This window comes from Cydia amplana, chromosome 4, assembly GCF_948474715.1.
Source record: "Cydia amplana chromosome 4, ilCydAmpl1.1, whole genome shotgun sequence".
In the NCBI taxonomy this organism is placed as follows: Eukaryota; Metazoa; Arthropoda; class Insecta; order Lepidoptera; family Tortricidae; genus Cydia; species Cydia amplana.
The window spans coordinates 16,871,919-16,896,216 of NC_086072.1; the positions used below are offsets into that span (position 1 = coordinate 16,871,919).

The 24,298-nt window shown below is 37.2% G+C and overlaps 1 protein-coding gene across 11 annotated transcripts in view; it reads right to left on the reverse strand.

Annotated features, from left to right (window-relative positions):
- The window catches only part of LOC134647325 (myocyte-specific enhancer factor 2), an 80,800-nt gene that overhangs the window by 13,984 nt on the left and 42,518 nt on the right, over window positions 1-24,298 (reverse strand). For 10 of the 11 annotated variants that reach the window (XM_063501631.1, XM_063501634.1, XM_063501632.1 and 7 more), the window contains 2 exons: window positions 17,556-17,686; window positions 1,122-1,259 (listed from right to left, as the gene is read on the reverse strand). In XM_063501631.1, coding sequence (XP_063357701.1) covers window positions 1,122-1,259; window positions 17,556-17,609 — 192 coding nt within the window. In that variant the 5' untranslated portion in view covers window positions 17,610-17,686. Of the gene's footprint in view, window positions 1-1,121; window positions 1,260-17,555; window positions 17,687-24,298 lie in introns of those variants that run through there. The other variant, XM_063501640.1, reaches the window with a different exon arrangement.

Below are 24,298 nucleotides of genomic sequence, written 5' to 3' on the forward strand. Positions count from 1 at the left end.
ACCCTTAAATGTGGATTTTTATTGACAATTTGCTGTGTTTTTTATAAGCAAATTAAAAATGCTTTAATTTATAAGCAAATTAAAGAAAACTATACAATATAAGGTGGTTGTTTGTACGTTGGATTGAGTTGATATACTATAGTTAGGTACAAAGTAATCCATGACCTTCTTCAACTCATAATTAATTATATCTAGAAGATACCTAAACGCAGCCTTGAGTAAAAACCAGAACAAGAACTCGAAACCCGTTTTGTTTTTAGCAAATAAATAAGTAGGTGGCTGCCTAAACAGGCTGATAAAATATACCAAAGATCGCTAATAGGTGTCGCTAGATTGTAGCAATAATATAGTTCGTAGCATTTTACATTTTTGATAATTAAACGTTTTGTAGGTATATGTTCTAGCATGGCGTTGTCAAGTTTTACGGTAAGATGCTTAGTACTTAATGCTGAATGTAGATGATTTGTAACATTTGAACTAAAACAAGATTTTGTTGCGGAATGCAAAACATCTACCTACCTAATGTGTTTTTTTTTCAAGTTTCGCGTATATTTTCGTATGTCATTTGCTAATCCAAAAGATTGAACAATTTTAAATATTAACGTGTAAATAGTAGCACAAAACAAGTATTTTTATTTTATAAAATTTATTGACAAACGTCAGAACATTCAGAAGCACCAAAATACTTTGCAGCAAAAATATACGATAGACGTTTCTATGCCTTAAAGGTTAAGAACTTGGACAAGAAAGCTCAACTAAATTACATGTTAGGTATTTAAATTATTTATAACTACTTATTGTAATTCTTTATGATAGCCTTGAATGTATACGAGTTAGCAAAAGTAATATTTACTACGCAGTCCCCTGAATAAGGCATTATAATTATTGGTATATGGTATAAAATGAACATGGCACGTGTAAAGAAAAGACAAACTATCTAGTAACTAGACACGAATCATAAGGCTGGTTTTAGTGTCACGCGGACCGTCCGTGCGGATTGCCAAATTGTATGAGAAAGCCACTCTAAAGCGCTCCCTGAACTTAATACATATTGGTCCGGTGCGGAGCGATCCGCACGGACGGTCCGCGTGACACTAAAACCAGCCTAAGATGTTGCTTACCTTATCCATATCCGTGCTTGCATATTGGTAGAGTTTGTTGTTAGAGCTGAAGATGATGAGAGCAATCTCGCAGTCGCAGAGCACACTCAGCTCGTACGCCTTCTTCATTACTCCGAACTTGCGCTTGTTGAACGTAACCTGGAATTATAAACAATACGCATTACTTTTGGGTAATTTTTTTGCAAAAAGTGCCCAAATATTCGCTGGTTGCCTAGCGGTAAGAGCGTGCGACTTTCAATCCAGAGGTCGCGGGTTCAAACCCCGGCTCGTAGGGTCTGTGCGGAAAGAGAAGAGTCGTAGAATGTATGGGCTCCCCTACATTCCACGACTCTTTTCTTCGACCGCACAGACTCCACCAATGAGTTTTCGGAACTTATGTAGCTACGAAATATGATTTGATATTTACCAGTTGCTTTTCGGTGAAGGAAAACATCGTGAGGAAACCGGACTAATCCCAATAAGGCCTAGTTTCCCCTTTGGGTTAGAAGGTCAGATGGCAGTCGCTTTCGCAAAAACTAAAGGCTACGTCAATTTTTCAAGTGGACAATCAGTTGTCAAGCGGACCCCAGGCTCCCATGAGCCGTGGCAAAATGCCGGGATAACGTGAGGAAGAAAAGGAAGAAGACATAGGTACTTACAAACTATCAACTAAGCGAGCGAGCGTAAAGCGTCTCTGGGCTTATTAAGGGTAACATTCCATTTCTGACCGCAGCTGGACTACTGGTACTGAACGCGTCGCTGTTACTGTCAATTTCCATAGTAAAATGAACAGTAGTGCAGCTGCGGTTGGAAATGGACTGTCACCTTATCCGCGACAATAAGTTCGTCAATTGCGGGCATTTTTCTCTGTCACTCTAATTATGTCGTAATGAGAGAAAGGTCCCCGCAATTTGCAAATTTCGGTTTTCGCGGTAGGCCTCCTGTTTCTATTTGGGCAAAACTCCTTTCGTATGTCAAGCTGAACCTTTACGTCATCTCTCAACCGATTCCCGTGACCATGGACTAACCTATTAGGACTCGCAATCGCCATTTTGAGTAGCGTACCCCGGAAGAAAACATTTTTTTTGTATTAGACTTAGATGGCGTCGGTCATTCAGCGGGCTGTAGGTTGTGTAGCCCATTCCGCAAGAGGGCGCTGCCACTAGAAGAGTTGTAGACGTTGTAGTTGTTAAGGTGTAGTTCTTAGTTTTTCTTAAACGAATGGATAGATGGCGCAATAATTTTAATATTAGGTAGCTGGTCAACCAAATCTTGTCAGTAAAAAAAGGCGCGAAATTCAAATTTTCTATGGGACTACATTTTTCAAATTTGCCGCCTTTTTCTACTGTCAAGATCTGGTTGACCGAGTATACTACCGCATCATTTGCGTTTCTATGTGTGAACAGCGCATCTGTACACGTGTCATTGTGTGAGTTAGTTGTTATTATTATAATTAGGGCTGACTTTCGTTTTTTGTCACAGATAGCAATCAAATGTATATGTTTTAGATAAAAATGGTCTTCACAGCAAGATGTGTTGTCGTTAATTGTGTAAACACTAGCAGAAATAGTGACTGCAAATTTTATAGATTTCCAAAAGTAGTGTGGAAACAAGAACACGCAATAAATGGATAATTGCCGTAAGGAGAAAAAAAGTAAGTCACCTAACCTAACCTCTAAAATCATACCTTCCTTAAATACGCAAAAATTTGATTTATGTTGTAAACGTATCAAGTTTTAACGGTGAATTATTTTGTTATAGTCCCGATGGCACTCAAAACCGGACGACAGAATTTGCAGTGCTTACTTTATTGTTGGTAGAAAGGCTGATGAAAGTGATGAACAAGCCAGTCCCAGCTATGTTCCAAGAATCGAGACAAATCAAGACGGATTGACGAAAATGCGGCAATATCGAGGTTCCAACGTTATATGGAACGAAGAAACGCGAAAAAATAGAAGCTGTTAGTGCTATTAATACAACTAATACAAGTGACTTTGAATTGCTGGAAAATAGTGTTAGTGTGACTTCAAAATATTGATAGTGAATGTCAAGTGGACCTGTATACAGGTGTACAAAATCCAGGAAAGACGTTTACGTGCAACAGGTACATATTTTATGGTAAAAAAACGTGATGCCGAAGTTCAAACAGAAATATGTATGTACACCTGTGTGTACAAAATCCAGGAAAGACGTTTACGTGCAACAGGTACATATTTTATGGTAAAAAAACGTGATGCCGAAGTTCAAACAGAAATATGTAGATATCAGTACCAGTGTACGAAGATTATTAAGCATTTTAAAATAACAAAACTCGAAGTCTGTAATACTGCTAAAAGTATTTCTCTGGATCTAGCCACCATAACTGACAGTAAATATTTTGCTGGATTTTAATTTATTAAAACCAACGAACAGGGGCCGATTGCATAACAAACTACAACTAATAATACAACCGGAACTCCTTATTTAATAAGTTAAATTAGAAAAGGAGTTCCGCTTGTAATATTAGTTGTAGCAAGTTGTAATTTGTTATGCAATCGGCCGCAGCTTGTAGATCTTGCAGGTGTTACTCTTAACAACTTCAACTTTTTATTAAAAACTACACAAATAAATTATATGGTGAGCGAAAAAGATAGACTTCTACTTTTCTTGATGAAAATAAAACTTGGTGTCACATTTTCAGCACTCAGTGTTTTGTTCGGTATTCATAGAACAACAGTGTCAAGAATATTCTGCCCGTATGTTGAAGAAGTAGCAGCTGTTACATCAAATTTGGTTTTTTGGCTAGAATGCTTCCGTCCGGAGTATAGTAACACTAGAGTACAGAGTTGCCTATAGTACCTACAGAGCAAGTATAGAAGTACCATCAAGTTTTGCTAATCGTGTGTATTGCTACTCACACTATAAAAAGGGTTTTACCTCAAAAGTGCTTATTGGTATTACTCCAGGGAGGCTTCATATCGTTCAAGTCAAAAGAATGTGGTGGAAGAAAAAGTGTCTCCCAAATAACGAGTCAGGATTAGTAGACTACTTAAAAAATTGGGATATTGTCTTGGCTGATAAGGGATTTCCGGCAATAAAGAATGTAATTGATGAAAGTGGAAAAGAAATTGTTTTTTTAGACTGGAGGAAACCGGCCTGTTTTGAGAAAAGTCGTCGACATCTCTTCTAAATACCTAAAACTGGTATGGATGTGTTCCTCGTGATCTCTAGAATACGAATTGACCGGTTTTGGTTTATGGAGGGGGGGACGGGTCGAAAAAAGGGGGGGGGGGCAAAGATGTCGGCCGACCATCATTGATATTTGTGCTATTATCTATGAAAAGGGAGCTTATTGCCGATGGCGCTTACGACACTGACATCGATAAGCAAAAAACGTAGTAGTTTAAAATTGGGGATTCTGGCACATGTTTAGTTGTTTTGATTCCCAATTTAGCAATTAAGTTTCTTTGAATACTGGAACATTCAATGTTGCTGTCTATCCAATGCGGAGGTCAATTTATGTTATGTGACGCTGATGGACTGATCAGTCATGTTGTGTTAGAAAACTTAAATCGGATTTAAAGGTCCCTTTGTAGTTTTTTATAAATAACTCTTAGACATAGACATAGAAAAGTTTTATTCAACATCACATGAAGTTGCACGCTTAAACGGTGACCTGTAGCAAAAATGATCTGATACATAAGTAATCTTCATAAAATTTTCTACATTAAATATTCTATACGCTTTTTCGCTAGGATCAATATTTAAAAAAATATTTAAGGGAAAAAGTTAATTATAATCAATTGTTAATATTTTTTGTAAACGGTGGCCTGTAGCAAAAAATGTTCTGATACATAAGTAATCTACATAAAATTTTCTACATTAAATATTCTGTACACTTTTTCGCTGGGATCAATATTTAAAAAAATATAAAAGGGAGAAACTTAATTATAATCAAACAATTAATCAATCAATTTTTTGTTAATAACTCGTAAACGGTGGCCTGTAGCAAAAAATGGTTTGAAACATAAGTAATCTACATCCAATTTTCTACATTAAATATTCTATAAAAAAATTCGGTAGGTTCAATATTTAAAAAAATATTTATGGGAGAAAGTCAATTATAATCAATTGTTAATAATTTTGTAAATAACTCGTAAACGGTGGCCTGTAGCAAAACATGTTCTGATACATAAGTAATCTACATAAAATTTTCTACATTAAATATTCTGTACACTTTTTCGCTGGGATCAATATTTAAAAAAATATTTATGGGAGAAAGTTAATTATAATCAATTGTTAATATTTTTTGTAAATAACTCGTAAACGATGGCCTGTAGCAAAAAATGTTCTGATACATAAGTAATCTACATAAAATTTTCTACATTAAATATTCTGTACACTTTTTCGCTGGGATCAATATTTAAAAAAATATTTAAGGGAGAAAGTTAATTATAATCAATTGTTAATATTTTTTGTAAATAACTCGTAAACGGTGGCCTGTAGCAAAAACTGTTCTGATACATAAGTAATCTACATAAAATTTTCTACATTAAATATTCTGTACACTTTTTCGCTGGGATCAGTATTTAAAAAAATATTTAAGTGAGAAAGTTAATTATAATCAATTGTTAATATTTTTTGTTAATAACTCGTAAACGGTGGCCTGTAGCAAAAAATGTTCCGAAACATAAGTAATCTACATCCAATTTTCTACATTAAATATTCTATAAAAAAATTCGGTAGGTTCAATGTTTAAAAAAAATATTTAAGGGAGAAAGTTAATGGGGAAGTTAGTGCACTGAGTTGTCCCTTTTGTCCCAGGCGATGCCGCTTGACACAATTGTTCCTTTGATCATACTTAATTGATGTGAAGCCTTAACCTGGATATTAACTTTTGGCTTACCCCCAAAAAGGGAGAGGAGAAAAGTGGTTCCGGCTGTACACTGCGCTCTGTTTGATATAAAGCCGCAATCCGATGATTGATTGACATAATTGTTCTCCCAGGAGGTTCGTGGGGTATTTGTCTTTGGTACGGTCGTATAGAGAGCGGCTGGGTGACCTCCAGAAAATTCCGACTTTTGGTCTACCGCTTCCGGTCAGAAAAATGTTTGACGGCCCGGCCAAACGGTCGGACCTAGGTGGGGGGGGTGCTCGACCAAATGTCATAGAGGTACCCTGGCAGTTTTTGACGCCGCCATTTTTTTGTCAAAATGGCAGACTTTTATTTTTTATTTTTTCAAGTTTGTCCTAGCGCGCTGAAATTTTGGTCACGGAAACTTGGGGTCCCCTAGATTATTTGTAAAATGTTTTAATTGCGGAAAAACTGGGCACTTTTATTTTGTATGGTAACTTTTAAACGGTGCGTGATAGGTGGGGGGTGCTCGACCAAATGTCATAGAGGGCCTCGAGGGAAATAAAACTGCATTGAAAAAAATTCAAAATGGCCGACTTTTTTTTAATTTTTTCAAGTTGGTCCGAGCGCTCCGAGATTTGGCATGGCAGGAGATAGAGGCCTCTAGATTCCTATAAAATTTTTTTTTTTTTTTATAAAACCCAAGATGACGGAAAAAATGGTAATTTTTATTTTGTATGGCAGCTTTTAAACGGTGCGAGATGGGTGGGGGGTGCTCGACCAAATGTCATAGAGGGCCTCGAGAAAAATGGAACTGCATTTAAAAATTTTCAAAATGGCCTTTTTTTTTTTAAGTTAGTCCGAGCGCGCTGAGATTTGGATGCGACAAGCCTGGGGGCCCAAGAATACTATGTGAAAAATTTATTTGGAAAAGTCCAACATGGCGGCGGACACGGGCAAAAGTCAAATTTCCAAGTAGGTTAAGCGAGCCCGTAGGGCGAGCTTCAGGCTGGGAGGCCGAAGGCCGACCCCGCGGAGGGCCGTTAGGCCTGGAGCTTCACCCCGAGTGTCCAAGCGTGGCCTACCCCCAGTAATTTTAGGCGAGGCCGAAGGCCAAGCTGCGGGAATGACGAACCAAGCAAAATCCTATACAAAAACTGTGTTAAGCGAGCCCGAAGGGCGAGCTTCAGGCTGGGAGGCCGAAGGCCGACCCCGGCGGAGGGCCAAAGGCCCGGAGCCTTCACACCGACTCCCAAGCGTACAACCCCCAGTAATTTAAAGCGAGGCCGAAAACCGAGCTGCGTGAATGCAGCGCTTCCAAGCGTTCTACCAAGTCAACTGTCTTGATAAGCGAGCGTTGGCGAAGCGTCGAGGTTCGCGAAGGCCGAAGGCCGAGCTCCGCGTAGGGCCGAAGACCCGAAGCGTTACACGAGAGGGGGAAGTTGGAGCTTAAACACGACCCAATAGTAAAAGTGGCTTAGACAAGCGAAACGGCGGGCCGAAGGCCGTAGGCCTCCTGCCATGCCAAATCTCGGTGCGCTCGGAGCAACTTGAAATTTAAAAAAAAAAAAGTCGGCCAGTTTGATTTTTTTTCAATGCAGTTTTATTTCCCTCGAGGCCCTCTATGTTATTTGGTCGAGCACCCCCCACCTATCATCCATCGTTTAAAAGTTACCATACAAAATAAAAGTGCCCAGTTTTTCCGCAAATAAACATTTTACAAAAAAAAAATTTTTCATAGGAATCTAGGGGACCCCGACTTTTCGTGACCAAAATTTCGGCGCGCTAGGACAAACTTGAAAAAATAAAAAAATAAAGTCGGCCATTTTGAAAAAAAAAATGGCGGCGTCAAAATCTGCCAGGGTAAAATATGACATTTGGTCGAGCACCTCCCACCTAAATCCGACCGTTTGGCCGGGCCGTCAAACATTTTTCTGACCGGAAGCGGTAGACCAAAAGTCGGAATTTTATGGAGGTGACCCAGCCGCCCTCTATACGACCGTACCAAAGACAAATACCCCACGAACCTGCTTCTGGGAGAACAATTATGTCAATCAATCATCGGATTGCGGTTTTATATCAAACAGAGCGCAGTGTACAGCCGGAACCACTTTTCTCCTCTCCCTTTTTGGGGGGAAGCCAAAAGTTAATATCCAGGTTAAGACTTCAGATCAATTAAGTATGATCCAAGGAACAATTGTGTCAAGCGGCATCGCCTGGGACAAAAGGGACAACTCAGTGCACTAACTTCCCCATTAACTTTCTCCCTTAAATATTTTTTTAAATATTGAACCTACCGAATTTTTTATACAATATTTAATGTAGAAAATTGGATGTAGATTACTTATGTTTCAAAACATTTTTTACTACAGGCCACCGTTTACGAGTTATTAACAAAAAATATTAACAATTGATTATAATTAACTTTCTCCCTTTTATATTTTTTTAAATATTGATCCCAGCGAAAAAGTGTACAGAATATTTAATGTAGAAAATTTTATGTAGATTACTTATGTATCAGAACATTTTTCGCTACAGGCCACCGTTTACGAGTTATTTACAAAAAATATTAACAATTGATTATAATTAACTTTCTCCCTTAAATATTTTTTTAAATATTGATCCTAGCGAAAAAGCGTATAGAATATTTAATGTAGAAAATTTTATGAAGATTACTTATGTATCAGAACATTTTTGCTACAGGCCACCGTTTAAGAGTTAATTATAAAAAACTACAAAGGGACCTTTAAATCCAATTTAAGTTTTCTAACACAACATGACTTCATCAGTTCATCAGCGTCACATAACATAAATTTACCTCCGCATTGGATAGACAGCAACATTGAATGTTCCAGTATTCAAAGAAACTTAATTGCTAAATTGGGAATCAAAACAACTAAACATGTGCCAGAATCCCCAATTTTAAACTACTACGTTTTTTGCTTATCGATGTCAGTGTCGTAAGCGCCATCGGCAATAAAGTCCCTTTTCAAAGATGATAATAGCACATTTGTTCACATCTTGAGTCCTATGCGACCGATCGGTTCGTGTGAGGTGTCGTTTGAAAGAGTATTAAATGTGCTATTATTGTTTCATAATAACTGTAGTCAATTACAAAATATTTTAAAATATTTGAGTTTTTACCGTGCATGGATGGCATAAGTAATGAAATGATTAACTATGCGTCTAACTCAATAAATTACAACTATACCGCAATTATTTTATTACAAAATATACGAGACATTTCATTAGCTTACCAAAAACATAATAGACCCCGAGCCAGGCGCAAATTTCGTCAGTCATCGCCTCCCGGGTGAAAACTCGTATACTGGTTAACGGCCATATATGATGAGCCCTCGTGGACGTCAGCTGCCGCTACGTTATGACTTGGTTATATAATATCATACACCATTAAAACTTATAGACCGCGAGCCACGAACAGGTTTCCATGACCAATTAACGGCTACGTATGATGAATCCTCGTGGACGTCAGCTGCCGCTCCGTTGGTGGGTTGAGGAATGGCAGCCACCGAAACATGTAAAAAAAATTGCGGTAAAGTTATAATTTATTGAGTTAGACGCATGTTTTGTCAGTACTTATGCCATCCATGCACGGTAAAAAATCATATATTTTACAATATTTTGTAAACGACTACAGTTATGACTACGGTTATTATGAAACAATAATACCACGTTTAATACTCTTTCAAACGACATCTCACACGAACCGATCGGTCCCATAGGAGAGCGTTCAAGTATTACGTAACGCAATTTTTGGACATTTTTGACCCCCCCTCCCCCCCATGTAACGCGCCGTAACGTTTTTCTGTAACCCCCCTAAAGGCCACAATTATGTTGCGTAAAGTACCGTAAAGTGGCGAAAAGTTCTGAAGGGTTAAAAAACAATGTTACGTAACGCGTAGTTTAAACCCCCCCTCCCGCCTTTGTAACGCATCGTAACGTTTTACAAGAACCCCCCCACCCCCAAATTCGTTACGTAATACTTGAACGCTCCCTAGGACTCAAGATGTGAACATATCAATGCTGGTCGGCCGCCCACTATCCCCCCTTTTTTTCGACACGTCCCCCCCTCCATAAACTAAAACCGGTCAATTCGTATTCTACAGACCACGAGGAACACATCCATACCAGTTTTAGGTATTTAGAAGAGATGTCGACGAAAATCGTGAAGGAGACGACTTTTGTTTAATTTACCTATAGACTATTATTATGCCACCTTTTCTCCAGAATAAAGGTGAATTTACAAGGGAAGTGACCGATGCAACTTATAAAATAGCTCGAGTCAGAATTCATGTCGAAAGAATAATGCAGCACTTAATAATTTATCAGATACTACATAAAATTCCTGTAAATGTATTTTATCATAAACTGAAATAAATGTCATATACTCAGAAAAAAACAGAGACCACCGACCGAGATCGAGAGGTAACAGGCACCTGCCGCGATAGCAGAGGACGCTGGTTCGATTCCAGCCTGGGGCACTAGAGGCTAGGGTCACTTTTTCTGAGTATATGACATTTATTTCAGTTTATAATTTATATAGTAGTGTGACTACTCAAAATAATAACAAATTAAAATATTTTCTAAAAATAATTTAATTTGTTCTAGTATGTTATTTTATCATATTGATGATATATTACATGTTTAACCCTTTAACCGCCAGAGTCTGATATATAAGACATTACATATCCAGCTCATCTCGCCACAGTCTGATGAATAAGATAAAGATCTGATTTGGTTTTTACAGCACATTTATAACTCCCGTAACTATGCCAACCTTACTCTGCGTGGTACAATTACTGTCGGTGGTGACACGAGCACGCTCGATCAAAAATTGCTGACGGTTAAAAGGTTAATTGTTGGGTACTAGTAAACCTGCAACCACCTATATTTTCAAACAAATAAAACAACAGTTATTTTTACAATATTTACATTATTTAAAAAGCTATTAAAACATTGCATTTTTATTTAAATTTGTTTTTATTTCACACATAAAACCTGTAAATATTATGTGACTTTTCATGCCTGAAGGACCCTTATGCACATGGAGCATAAGGAACCACAGGCATTGACCACCACATATTTATAACATGGGCCCGTGGACCTATGAAAATGTGTCAGTCAGGTTAGGGTTTAATATGTCCAAGCACTGGACTGATCAACATTTTTATAAGTCTAATGTACAGTCAAGTCAAGTACAATGGATTAAGGTTAAGAAATGCATACATATTTATGAACTCTACTGTACATACCATTAGTCATATTCCTTTATTTCAGTCACATGCATAAACTTACAGCTAAGGATGCCAAAACGCTTATGTGGTAGGGACAATACATACATCAGAATCAAACATAGTCTAAAGCTAAAGATTATTAAAACAAAACAAAAACAATCAAATAAGGTCAGGTTAATATTTAGGTATGCTAGGATTCTAAGATATAAAAATGTTGAGTTCCTTACTTACAGGCCTTCCAGCTAGGTATGCGTATTGCAAATTTTCACAAAGCGTGATACTGCAATATTCAGCTTTACTATACATATAAAAAAAACAGTAATAAACATTTTGAGTTAACAACATTTAAACATATTATTTTACTTAATACTACTACTACATACTACTATTTGAAAAGTTAATTACCTAACATTGTATTGATTATATTTTTTCTGTAAAACTACGCTTTGGCTGGTTTTTCTCACTCAAAGTTTGGTTTGTTCTTGTAGAATACAAGAGCCGTAGATAATGAGCGAAGTAAAATTATTCACTTATTAAAATTGCTGCTTTAATAAAGTCTTTGTCTCTGTCTACTCTTACTATACAACTACCTTTTGGTGAATATATAAAGAGATCATACATAGTCATACCAGTGACATACATTTGCACTTGGATTTGGGTATAAGTTAATATGGTTTGCTTCTTTTTAATTCTGGTTGATCATTCACAAACTGCGAATATTGCACATTATGACATTACATTTTTGTTTATCAAAATCTGCAATAGGTGGTTTTTACAACATACAGGACATTTAACTTCTACTAACACTGACACATTCATCGCATATAACAACACCATCTACACTAGTGCACAACCAAGGCTGATCTTTGCTAACAATCACTCCGACACAAGAAATTCTTAGTCTCCTCGCCGAGTACCACTCTTCAGACATTGATTGTTCTATTGTGTCACTACAGAATTTAAAAATGTCTTTATCTGCCAACGCAACATTTGCTTCATAAAAGTTTTTCTAATGTTTTTTCTATGACTAAAAAAAATTTTTCTATGACTTTTTAGTCTAGCTTCACTTTTGTACACATCAAACTCTTTTCTAAAAATACTAAAGTTTTCAAGACATGTAACACATTCTTCTTTTTTTTTATCAGTCTGTTCTACTAAATTTTCCGACAACCTTGCTAACGGAAATTTCAATATCTTCTGTACAATTTATTTCAGCAACTTCCAGTACACGTTTCAAGGCACAATCTTCCTTTAAATCTGTGACATCGAACTGAAAAGGTTCACACTTGTGTTTCTTTGATGTAGGATACATTTCGTGGAAGTATCTCCCTTTGGAATACTTTTCGTTCGTAAATTGTCGAACACTTGGCTTGCCCCATTTTTGTTCCTGGCTGGTTTAGGTGGAACTCTCTTCATGATTGATGTAGTAAATTAGTGCTGCAATGCTGCTTGAATTTGCCACTTTTGTTATAAACAATCGCATGTTACTCTAGTAACATGACGATTGATATTACGAATTAAGGCTGTCTTATACGCTGTCGCCGTCACAGAGGCTTGACGAACCACTCGGGCTTTGATTATGTAGCTCCTGTCGCCTTGCCAGATGTCTTGCACCTCCAGTACGTGCCGGTAACGACCAAATTTCATGGGTTATGGCACGAAAAACCCTGTTCCCGTCAGAAGCACGTTCATTTTAACTGAAAACCACAATGCTAATGTAATTGTCAATACAGCCGTCGTCCAAATATGTCGAATAATTATACTGTAATATCATTAGATTTCATTGAAATTATTACGATGTTTACTTACTTCACGTTTGAAAGTTTTCTGACAGAATATCTCAAAGTTGCGCTCGCTAGGACAGAGAGTCATACTATCTTTGTCTTACACTAGTACTATCACCCAAAAGAAAAGGATGAGTATAGTTTTTTTTGTTCCTATTTACTGATCTATACCTATATTCGATTTTTCAAAGATATCTTTGATACGTCAAATACGTAAAGGCGTATCCAGATTAGTCAATTTTTCACCAATCTGGAAGGGAAGGGAATCGAATCAGGAGGTGCGGACGCAAACGGCAATTTGGCTCACTGATTCGATTGCCCGATCAAATCAGGAGGTGCGGACACAAAAATGCCAATTTTCGAAGCTAGTATCTATGGAATGCTAGGATCTGTACGTACTTTTTACAATCTGATCAAATTCTCGTGTCGAATCAGGCCGTGCGGACGCAAATACCAATTTGATTCCCCGATCACATCAGCAGGTGCGGACACAAAAATGACAAATTTCATAGTAGAATGCAAATTGGTGATTTAATTTCTGTACGTGTGGACGCTAGGCAAGATAAGATTGGCCAAATATTTTCCTGAACAAATCGACTGATTTGATCAGTCCCGTCTGGATACCCACTAATTGGCCAATCTCATTTAGCATCCACACGTAGGTACACAAATTAAATCACCAATTTGCATTCCATAGATAATTACTGTGAAAATTGGCATTTTTGTGTCCGCACCTGCTTATTTGATCGGGGAATCAAATTGGTATTTGCGTCCGCTCGGCCTGATTCGATCGGAGAATTTTATCAGACTGGCGAAAAATTGACTAGTCTGGATACGCCTTTATGCATTACTTACCTTTTTAGGGTTCCGTACCCAAAGGGTAAAAACGGGACCCTATTACTAAGACTCCGCTGTCCGTCCGTCCGTCTGTCACCAGGCTGTATCTCACGAACCGTGATAGCTAGACAGTTGAAATTTTCACAGATGATGTATTTCTGTTGCCGCTATAACAACAAATACTAAAAACAGAATAAAATAAAGATTTAAGTGGGGCTCCCATACAACAAACGTGATTTTTGACCGAAGTTAAGCAACGTCGGGCGGGGTCAGTACTTGGATGGGTGACCGTTTTTTGCTTGTTTTGCTCTATTTTTAGGGTTCCGTAGCCAAATGGCAAAAAACGGAACCCTTATAGATTCGTCATGTCTGTCTGTCTGTCCGTCTGTTTGTCCGTCCGTATGTCACAGCCACTTTTCTCCGAAACTATAAGAACTATACTGTTGAAACTTGGTAAGTAGATGTATTCTGTGAACCGCATTAAGATTTTCACACAAAAATAGAAAAATAACAATTAATTTTTGGGGTTCCCCATACTTCGAACTGAAACTCAAAAATTTTTTTTTCATCAAACCCATACGTATGGGGTATCTATGGATAGGTCTTCAAAAATGATATTGAGGTTCCTAATATCATTTTTTTCTAAACTGAATAGTTTGCGCGAGAGACACTTCCAAAGTGGTAAAATGTGTGTCCCCCCCCCCCCCCTAACTTCTAAAATAAGAGAATGATAAAACTAAAAAAAATATATGATGTACATTACCATGTAAACTTCCACCGAAAATTGGTTTGAACGAGATCTAGCAAGTAGTTTTTTTTTTAATACGTCATAAATCGCCTAAATACGGAACCCTTCATGGGCGAGTCCGACTCGCACTTGGCCGCGTTGATGGTGCGGAACCCTCCGTGCGCGAGTCCAACTCGCACTTGTTACATATGTTGAGTATAATATTTGAGGTTGTCATGGTACCCAGTGTAAATAAATATGTCAATAAAAAAATAGAACTTTATCAAATATATTACAAATAGGTAAAAATACTTTTCTCCAATATGCTCGGAAATGTTCACCTTATTGTAGCAAAAATAGTACGGGAAGATCTTCGTTATTGTCAAACTCTAATTTAAAAAAATCAAACTATCGCTGTCCTTTTCTAGCGGACGGGAAGTAAAAAAACACTACAGTAATAACTTATTACTGTAGTGTTTTTTACTTTTTAAAAATAAAAAACGTAAACAGCCAATTATTATAGCCGCGAGCCGCGTCTACACGACCCGATCAGCTATCATTTCAAGCTATAGGATAGAGTGAGATAGTAAGCCTTTCATGTCTCGTTCTTACAAGACCGTTGTGCTCGTGTCTGATCGTGCGAATACTGCTTAATAAAATCAAAGATTATTTTTATATATTTTTTAAGGATCTAAATCCGTGTTAATATTAAAGCTTTTATAGTTTGTCAAAGGACTATCTCATTTCAAACATAGACAGAGAGAATCATACTATCTTTGTCTTACTCTAGTACTAGCACCCAAAAGAATAGGATGGGTATAGTTTTCCTGGTTCTTACTAACTGACAAATTGGTTTGACCAACTATATTGCACAATTATATTGAATGAACGAATATTGAATGGTACTGAATGGCCGAATAAGTTTGTGCCTTTAACTTTTAAAAATTAATTAGAGGGGAATTGTTTTTGACATTCTTGATGTGAAGGTTCGATTTGAGTGATGCTTGATGCTTAAATAATTATTATTTGAGCTTATTTCCTCGCATGTTTGGAGAAAAGCACTATATATGCCTCGGCAGGAATAGCAATTCGTGGATTCGTCTTCTTTGTCGAATCGAATCGAAACTCATCCACGAATTGCTCTTTCCCGGCCTCTGCAATAATGTACTATAAATGTAATGTATCGTGTTACCGCGCGTCGGTAACATTAATATTATGTGACAGAAAAATGTATTACGAGTTATTAAAATTAGTAAGACATCGCTAATGCTATTATATTTATATTTTATATGAATGAATATATTTATATTTTTTTAATATCAAACATCCAAAAAAAATGCGTCAAATGAAACGAATTCAGTACGGGGTATGGTCGAAGCGCCATCTCACGAAATATATTATCAACATTGAGGCAAGACGAGAGCATGACGATAGTTGTCATTCCAACCCGTCACATGGCATTGATACAGAATCACACTTATTGCAACATTTGACACTACTAGAGACATCTGCTATACTTTTGGGAACTAAATATAAAGTCACGCTACTCAAAATGGCGATTGCGAGTCCTAATAGGTTAGTCCATGCCGTGACATTTTGTAAAAGGGTTCTACAATTAGATGTATGTTTTTTTATTATTTTAAACAATAGGTAAGAAAATGTAGATAAATCTAATAAAAAGATAACGATCTAAACTAAATCAGAATGTATTTGTAGTTGTTACAAAAACGTAATTCCATTAGTTTATTTGGAACATAGGTACATTAATTCTAATTTACGTAAATATGGAAGTTTGCTTTAGGTCACTGTCATGAATAATACGTAAATGCATTCTTCAATTGCATGAGTGTCCACAATTTCACTATTGAATATTTCATATCGTTATAGTCAATGTAACCTTTTGGGTTAATGACAACAATGTAGATGTATGATTGCACTGTCTGAGTCAATATAATTATCATTTGACCTAACTCAAGCCTAACTATAATGGAATATTGCTATTAGTTGTAAATTGAGAGTACTCGTTTGATATTATTTTATGTTTAAATATAACTACATTGTTTTTATTAATTTATATTTCAATCCAATCATCTATTTTCTTTTGTTTTCTCATATGGTGATTTAGATTAGTTTTTGGTTATAGCAATTTGAACAAATGAATATTGTTTTTATGCTAATTCAAAATCCGTTGAATGTAATGCCAACGTCCTTGAAAGTGAAGTTAAACCAAATAAAAACGACAACAAAACCTAGTATTAGCAGGTAGGCATTCTAATTCAATGTCAAAGGAATCATTGCATGGAGATAATTGACCTTGGCTACTTTCGCCTCAGCTGCTGGTCTCTTGTTACAAACCATTACAACTGAAACCCTCACAAGTCCTGCATATTCTTATTCTAGGGTCACATTAAGCTGGCCGTAACGTATAATTAATAAATTAGCAGCGGGAGCGGTCGTTGTCCTTTCTGATAATGTTTTGCACGGGAGTAATTTTTGCATTCTCGTAACTTCAGCTGGGGCATGCTGGGGTGTTGGAAGAGGAATCTTTTTCTGCATGATTCAGGTTTGAATTTTGAATGATTGAGAAATGTGGCGAGTTTGTATGATGTTTTGCAGCGGCAGTTGATACGCCACATCAGTACGGTTACCATCAGTTTGTCACTGACATAAACGCCGTCGAGAACGTAATTTACTTTCTATACATCCCGTTTGCACTAATATGCGAGTGCGAGCGAGATGTATAGAAAGTAAATTACGTTCTCGACGGCGTTTATGTCACTGACAAACTGATGGTAGCCGTACTGGACACTGCGCTGGAGTTAAGGTCATTTGTCGTTATTCGTCGTGTTGTATAGTCATTGAGTAGGTATAACTGTATAAATAAGGCGTTTATTTACGCATCCCTTTGAAAAAACGTAATCCTTGCGCACTTAAAAACAACCTTGCCACATGTAAATTAAGTTCAAATTGAAGTACATACTCATAATTAAGTTAGGTTATTGACTTTTAGGTACTAACCTGCCGATTCCGTTCATCTGTGATCCGCGATATTTGTATTTTCTTCCGACCCATGGTGGCAGCAATCTTGGAGGGGGTGAAGGAGCGGGGCGAGAGCGAACCGGGCTGGCTATGCGGACGTCAACAGCTTTCTGCAACAATCCAAAACAAACCGTAAGCCTAAGTAATAAAGTAAAATTCTCAACGATGAAAAAAAAAATTATGGTGTCTTACTTTGCGTTGCAGGTTTTTAAAAGGATTATACGTGTATTATGTTTCACGGCTGGTAAAGTAATGGTTGTATGAGGAAGATTTCGTACAATATGATCATCGTACAGTATGACGTTTCCGCAATGATACGAAATATATACGTAGCTCCTGAAAGTGTGTACGTCAAATGGCAGGAAAATTGTAGTCTGTATAGGTATGTAACAGAGATAAGTGAATGAAAATATTTGAATTGCGTAATTGTGTGACAAATTTAGATGTCATTAGTTTGCGGTCAACATACCTGCAGTGCTAAAATATTATTAGTAAAGAATCTTATACATTTTATTTTGGTCATTAAGGTTTAATAATAGAAACAACAAGTGGAACGAATTCAAGTTTAAAAGTAGCTTATGTAGTCAAAATAAAGCATATTAGGCGCTCTTTGTAGTAAATTTTAAGTGTATTAGCATATTTCTCTCATTAAACAAGTGTAACGAAACCATTTGTTAAATTAGCAGCCGTAATAAATAAGTTTTATTATTTTCTGTATGAAACTATACAGAGTGCTACAGTTATTTAGATTATAATCTAACTTGTAGTGCACTGAAAAAGGGTAACTCTGTTTGGAAATATGGAAGTCTGTGTATGTGTTATACGAAAATATGATGTTACTTGGAGGTTTTCTAGTCAAACTTGGTCGTGCCTTTCTTTAAGATTATTTTTGAGCACTGTAAGATTTGCTTTAAATTATTAGGATGAATTTAAAAAGTGTTTATTCATAGTTTAGATTTTAACTACTTGGTGTTCATGTTCAAATTTATTTTGCGTTATATACAATATTTTAGATAGGAAATTACAAATACTACTACGTTGTTGACGTTATCATTAGGAAAAACCTCATCTGCTGGCGCGCCATAAATCTGGTGTCTATCCTTTGTTAGTAGGAAAACTGGTGCGATTAGGTAAAAACGAGGTCGTGCCATACTAAAATGCTGATACTGGGGTCATTATGCAAATCTCGGCTGCTATTCCTAACCTCTACTGAGCGCATCATGTCAGGCAAACCGGTTTAAGTGTAAAGGGGGATGATCAGTCCGCCGGGCGATATCGGCCTGTCAGTTAAACGCACAGGTGACAGCTCCGAATAGCTGACCGGCCGATATCGTCCGGCGCACTGGTCATCAGTGGGCCCTTAAGTTAAAACAAAAATATTAGGTATGTACTTTGCTAATCCGCGAAATAATAACGTGCTAGCGAATCAGTGCTAACCCATTATTATTATTATTATAAGTGTTATCGAGTAATAAAATTTGTTTCCTAAATTGTTCGGGAGATGTCGATGTTATGGGACGAGCGGTTTCTTAATCGCGCAAGCAATTGCATAACCAATCTGGTAAGTAAATAAAGGTTTTTGTTCGTTTGTTTTTTTCTAGAATATATTATGCGTAGAGTTATAATTCTATGAGAGTAATTGAAGGGATGTTTACAAAAACAACATAACTGCTTAGAGCGGTTGACACTTTTTTAATAACATTGTTAATCGTTTCAGGTGTCAACCAGTGTAGTCAGTTATATGTTGTTTTTGTAAACATCCCTTCAATTATTTATTACTTTCTGATTTTAGTGCAGTGTTAAAATGACGTGCGTTTTACTATTATGCATATACTTATTATGGATCTCGAGCAAGGCCCATAATATTATATAATGGTGCCGATAGGGTAAGCGCTGGGAATAACAGCAATTTATCTAGCGTGCCATATCCACAAATATATTCACATATGTATATCTATGTTGTGTTACGCCGATCCAACTCTCACCCGTACGTCGTAGGTACCCATACGGGCTGTTATGTGCCCGTTTGCTAGAAAATGCCCTAAACGAATAGTTTTTCTCACCTTTATGTTTTTTCTCCGACCTAAATACCTGTCCTGTGCGTAAACACTTTCATGGTAACTTTGCTAGCTTTTTTTAATACTAAAAAGACTCGCTTAATTAAGCTCGTTCGTTTTTCAGCTAACACCTCTGTTCTAACAAAGATTTTTACGCACATTTACTTCGCTTACACGGTGTTACGCTTTTGTTACCCTTACAAGAAATAAATTATTGAGCCATGAGTAAAAAGGGTATGATGTTGTTGGCTTCGTTTAACGGAGAGAGTTATGTACAGTCAGAAACCGGGCACTTTAATAAATAAATAAATATTGACTAAGCCCCACTTTAAGCTCAATATGGTTTATGTTGTGGGTATACTTGGACAATGACAATATATATCTATAATAGATGAATACTTAAATATAAAGAAACATTTTGTTACTGTTTGCTAAATCATTAAAAAGTTATTTATCATTTTGTCTTAAATCGTAATAACTTTTTCTACCTATACATTATCCAAGCCCCATGAAAGTCTGAGACTTCACTTAATGCCACAACAAACCGCGTTTCAGACAATATCGTATTCATATGTGATGCAAACCACAGGTCTGCACGGTGTTTATATGGAACGATACGCCGTAATGACCAGATGCGTGATTAGTCGTAACAGTCCAGGCGGCCTAGCCAAGGTGACAATCGATTGCGCTTCGCCATCTAATCGCTTTGTGATTCTCTATCACTCTTCCTTATTAGTGTGACGGTTACACTTGCGTTTCATTCACTACGGAGCGTTAGCGATTGGCATGTTGTCTACGGGTCCAGTCCAGGCGGCCTAGCCAAGGTGACAATCGCTGGCGCATCACCATCGAATCGCTTTGTGTCTCTCTATCACTCTTCCATATTAGTGTGACAGTGACAGTTGCATCTCGTTCGCTACGGAGCGTTAGCGATTGGCACGTAGAGACACAAAGCGATGCGAAGCGCAAGCTATTGTCACCTTGGCTAGGCCGCCTGTTAGCGTAAGTGGCATGTTGGAGCTATGGTGCTTATGGACGCATTTTAAATAGGGGCTCATTTTCATGCCTAGCCGAGTCAAAGGTGACATTCGGATATTGGAGATGCATAATAGCCGGTTTAAACTCTCGCGCGAGCCACGAGACGAGCCGCGAGCCGCACCACGAGACGCGAGTGTAAGCAGTGGTCTCGCGGCTCGTCTCGTGGCTCGCAAGCTCGTCGAGCTTATATAATTTAAACACTAACGGCACGGCATAAGGTTTATAACCGAATGACAAGCCGAACGCGAGTGTAAGCGGTGGACTCGCGTCTCGTGGCGCGGCTCGCGGCTCGTCTCGTGGCTCGCGCGAGAGTCTAAATTGGCTATAAGGGTAACATTCCATTTCTGACCGCAGCTGCACTACTGGTACTGAACGCGTCACTGTTACTGTCAATTTCCATAGTAAAATGAACAGTAGTGCAGCTGTCGTTGGAAATGGACTGTTACCTTTACTGTAGTAACATTATCGCTGTGGATTTGACGAAGGCGCTGTCACTGTCAATTTTCTTGATAAAATTAGTGATATCGCAGAGGCATTATGGCCGCGATTAGGACGTTCAATCCGTCAATCATTTTGTCAAGGAAATGGACAGTGACTACAGTAATGTCGCAACAGTAAAGCAGTTGTAGTTGCCATCTGAACGTCATCATTAGGCACGAGAAAACCAGCACAAGCGTGTGTAGTGAAATATAGTTGCTACAAAGCTTGAGGTCTTAAGATATACTGGTTTTCATAAGCGTTTTATTTTCCTGCTAGGTAAGGAATAGGAACTCATGTCCTGACACCCTATATTCATGGATTCACTGTGTTCTGCGATAAGCTGCTAATGCGTAAATGCTACGTAGTGGCATAGAATTTTAAATGGCGAACTGTAACTTTTTATGATGGCTGAATTAGTTAGATAAATTGAGTTAACAGGTAAATTAAACAACATTGTGGAATAAGTAGTAAAACTGACGCTCTTATCAAAAAAAAGGTAATGCAATGTTGCAAACAACACGAGATGTTTAAACGCAAAACTCAATTAACAAGTATAATAATAGTGTTTTATTTGAAAGGTAGCCAATATATAATTTCTCCTATTGTACTTTTGTCTATAATTCTACTCTGATTATGATTATTATGAATATTTAATTTCCTTAATGTGCCGTAAAATGGGGTGAGTAGGTGCAAAACTGACATTCAAACCTCGATAACATTTTATTTTTACTTATGCAAACTGAATGGTGTATAAGTACATATAATAAGTGTTCCGGACGTTCGTATTTTAGTTTTTATTTTATTTTGGGTAGTTCCATTTCATAAATTTGACGATGAACAGGAAAACCCACCACACCCCATAGTCCCTCGTATTTGGGGTGAGTTGGGTTTTCATACAAAGGTGATTTTGGAAGATTGTTGGATCGATTTTTTTTTATTATGAATATTACTATAGCTCCATTTTAATTTGGAATACTTTATATTATTATGGATATTATTTTTGTAGCAGTAGCCTTAAAAACCCATCTCACCCCCCTTTCATCCCTTCTCTCCCCATTCATAACCCAACTCTCCGCGCGAACCCTACTCACCCCATTTTACGATATATAATAATAAATAACCGATGGGATGAATTCAAGCGTTATTTCCCAGTATTACATAGTAAATTAACTGAAATTCTACACAATAATAGGTTCTACAAACAGTTTATGACTTATATGCTGACAAATGCATGTAGTTATAAATACATAATACGTATCCTAGAATACGAGTAGGGTGTGCAAAATGTAACCTTTTGATATTTGTTCCCAGCAAAAACACATGTTTGAAAAAATCTAAATAAAAGCATGGAGCGTAGGTAGGTGTTGCTGTAGGTAGGTAGGTATATGTATAAATATTAAAAAGGGAGTTTTACACTCTCTTTCTGGCAAACCAATACAGGCATAGTTATGCAAATCGTTTGCACTAACACTTTCAGGCACGCGGAAACATGAAACTACGTGCATGTCGAGATTGTCGAGCGTTTCAGCGTGTGGATGTGGGTGAACTTTTTCTTGACCTAATTCTCTGGAAAACAGTTTTCACTGCAAGTTCTAATAATGTTTACTTTTTGGGAGTTACATTACTTACGTAGTCTTTTTCAGACAGTGTTATAATAGAGGATAAAGCGTTAAGAAGCAATCGACATTTTAAAAGACAATTTCTTTTTGTTAACCTTTTCGACGCCGTGTCAAACACAAAAGCCGTCTCTCAGACGCCACGTCACCGAAGTGTCAAAACTGAAATTGAACTTTATGCATATGCACCTAGGTCTATGTTGCTCTGTGGTCTATGACCGATTAATACGTCTTTGGCGTTGGACCTGCGGTGCGTATATATCGGTCATTGGCGTCCAAAAGGTTAAGTGAATATTTAAAAAAAAATTTTTAGGGCGCCAAATTAAGTTGTTGTAAGTCACAGTAAAATATTTCAAAATTTTATTTACTTATAAGTTTATTGTCTTGTTGGAAATAAAATAATTATAAAATACAAATTATATACCTATAGAATTTTATTTTACCAAATCACATGAAAAACTCTTTTTCGCTTGAACATTTGTTCTTCTACAGCAAAAGTTTACCTACATACTTGGCTCCAAATAGTAAATCATATTTTTAATATTTTATAAATCTATCTTACCATAATTTATTAATTGACATAAATGAGTGTGGAGATATTCCAATGCATAGTTGCATTTGTTATAATAATTCTGCGGTAACATTTTTTCCCGAAAGTGACATGCACTTATAGGTTGGCATGGCGGGCTACTAACTCAATCCCTGCTCTCCTACCCGTAAATAAATGACATTAAAAAGGGATGTTCGGTACATTTTCCGATAATCAAAGCTTTACTCTGGACGAGGCGTAGGCTGTCCTGTTATTTCATTCGCTCTCTCGATATGCTTCAGGTGAACCAGTAAAAATATGTTCTATGATTCCGTGTAGTTGGTATAGTCTCGAGATCTCAGCTTAAACTGGTCAGGGCTGTAGTAATGCGTTAATACGTTGGAACTTACAACCCTCTACGCTCGCCTACGCAATATGCATGGTCGCACTCCAGCGTTAAACGCGCTCAGATTCGCAAGTGGCTACCTTTGATTCAAACGTAATGTTCCGGAGTTTTCGTAGAGTTAACAAATGATTTGCTCGATTGAGTTGGTTGGCTTTAATGAATATTGTACTATTAAATATTTGACTTAGGTATATGAATAAAGTTCCAGTTGGGAATTGGAAACTGACGAGCCATGTTTGGATAATACTCGTAGATTTTAGTTCTCCGTACCAAACTTTAATCTCTGAGTAGTACTTATATCAACTGGTTTTCGTCCAGTCTACCATTAACATACGAAGTGGAGCTATCAATATACAAACAAGACATAATAGATACCGTCAAACAATAAAAATGTAAAAACTCTTTTTACGGATATAAATAATATATGTATTATTGATAGGACCGCAGAAACGGATAAACAATTAAACAGTATGACATCTATATCGCTAAGTTCATCACGTTCTTAGACTCAAAAAGCAACATAGTAAAGACCGAAAGATTTCAGACTTTTTAAAGGGTATGCTAAGGTTCAATTTAGGCCGTGCGGGTGTTAGTAC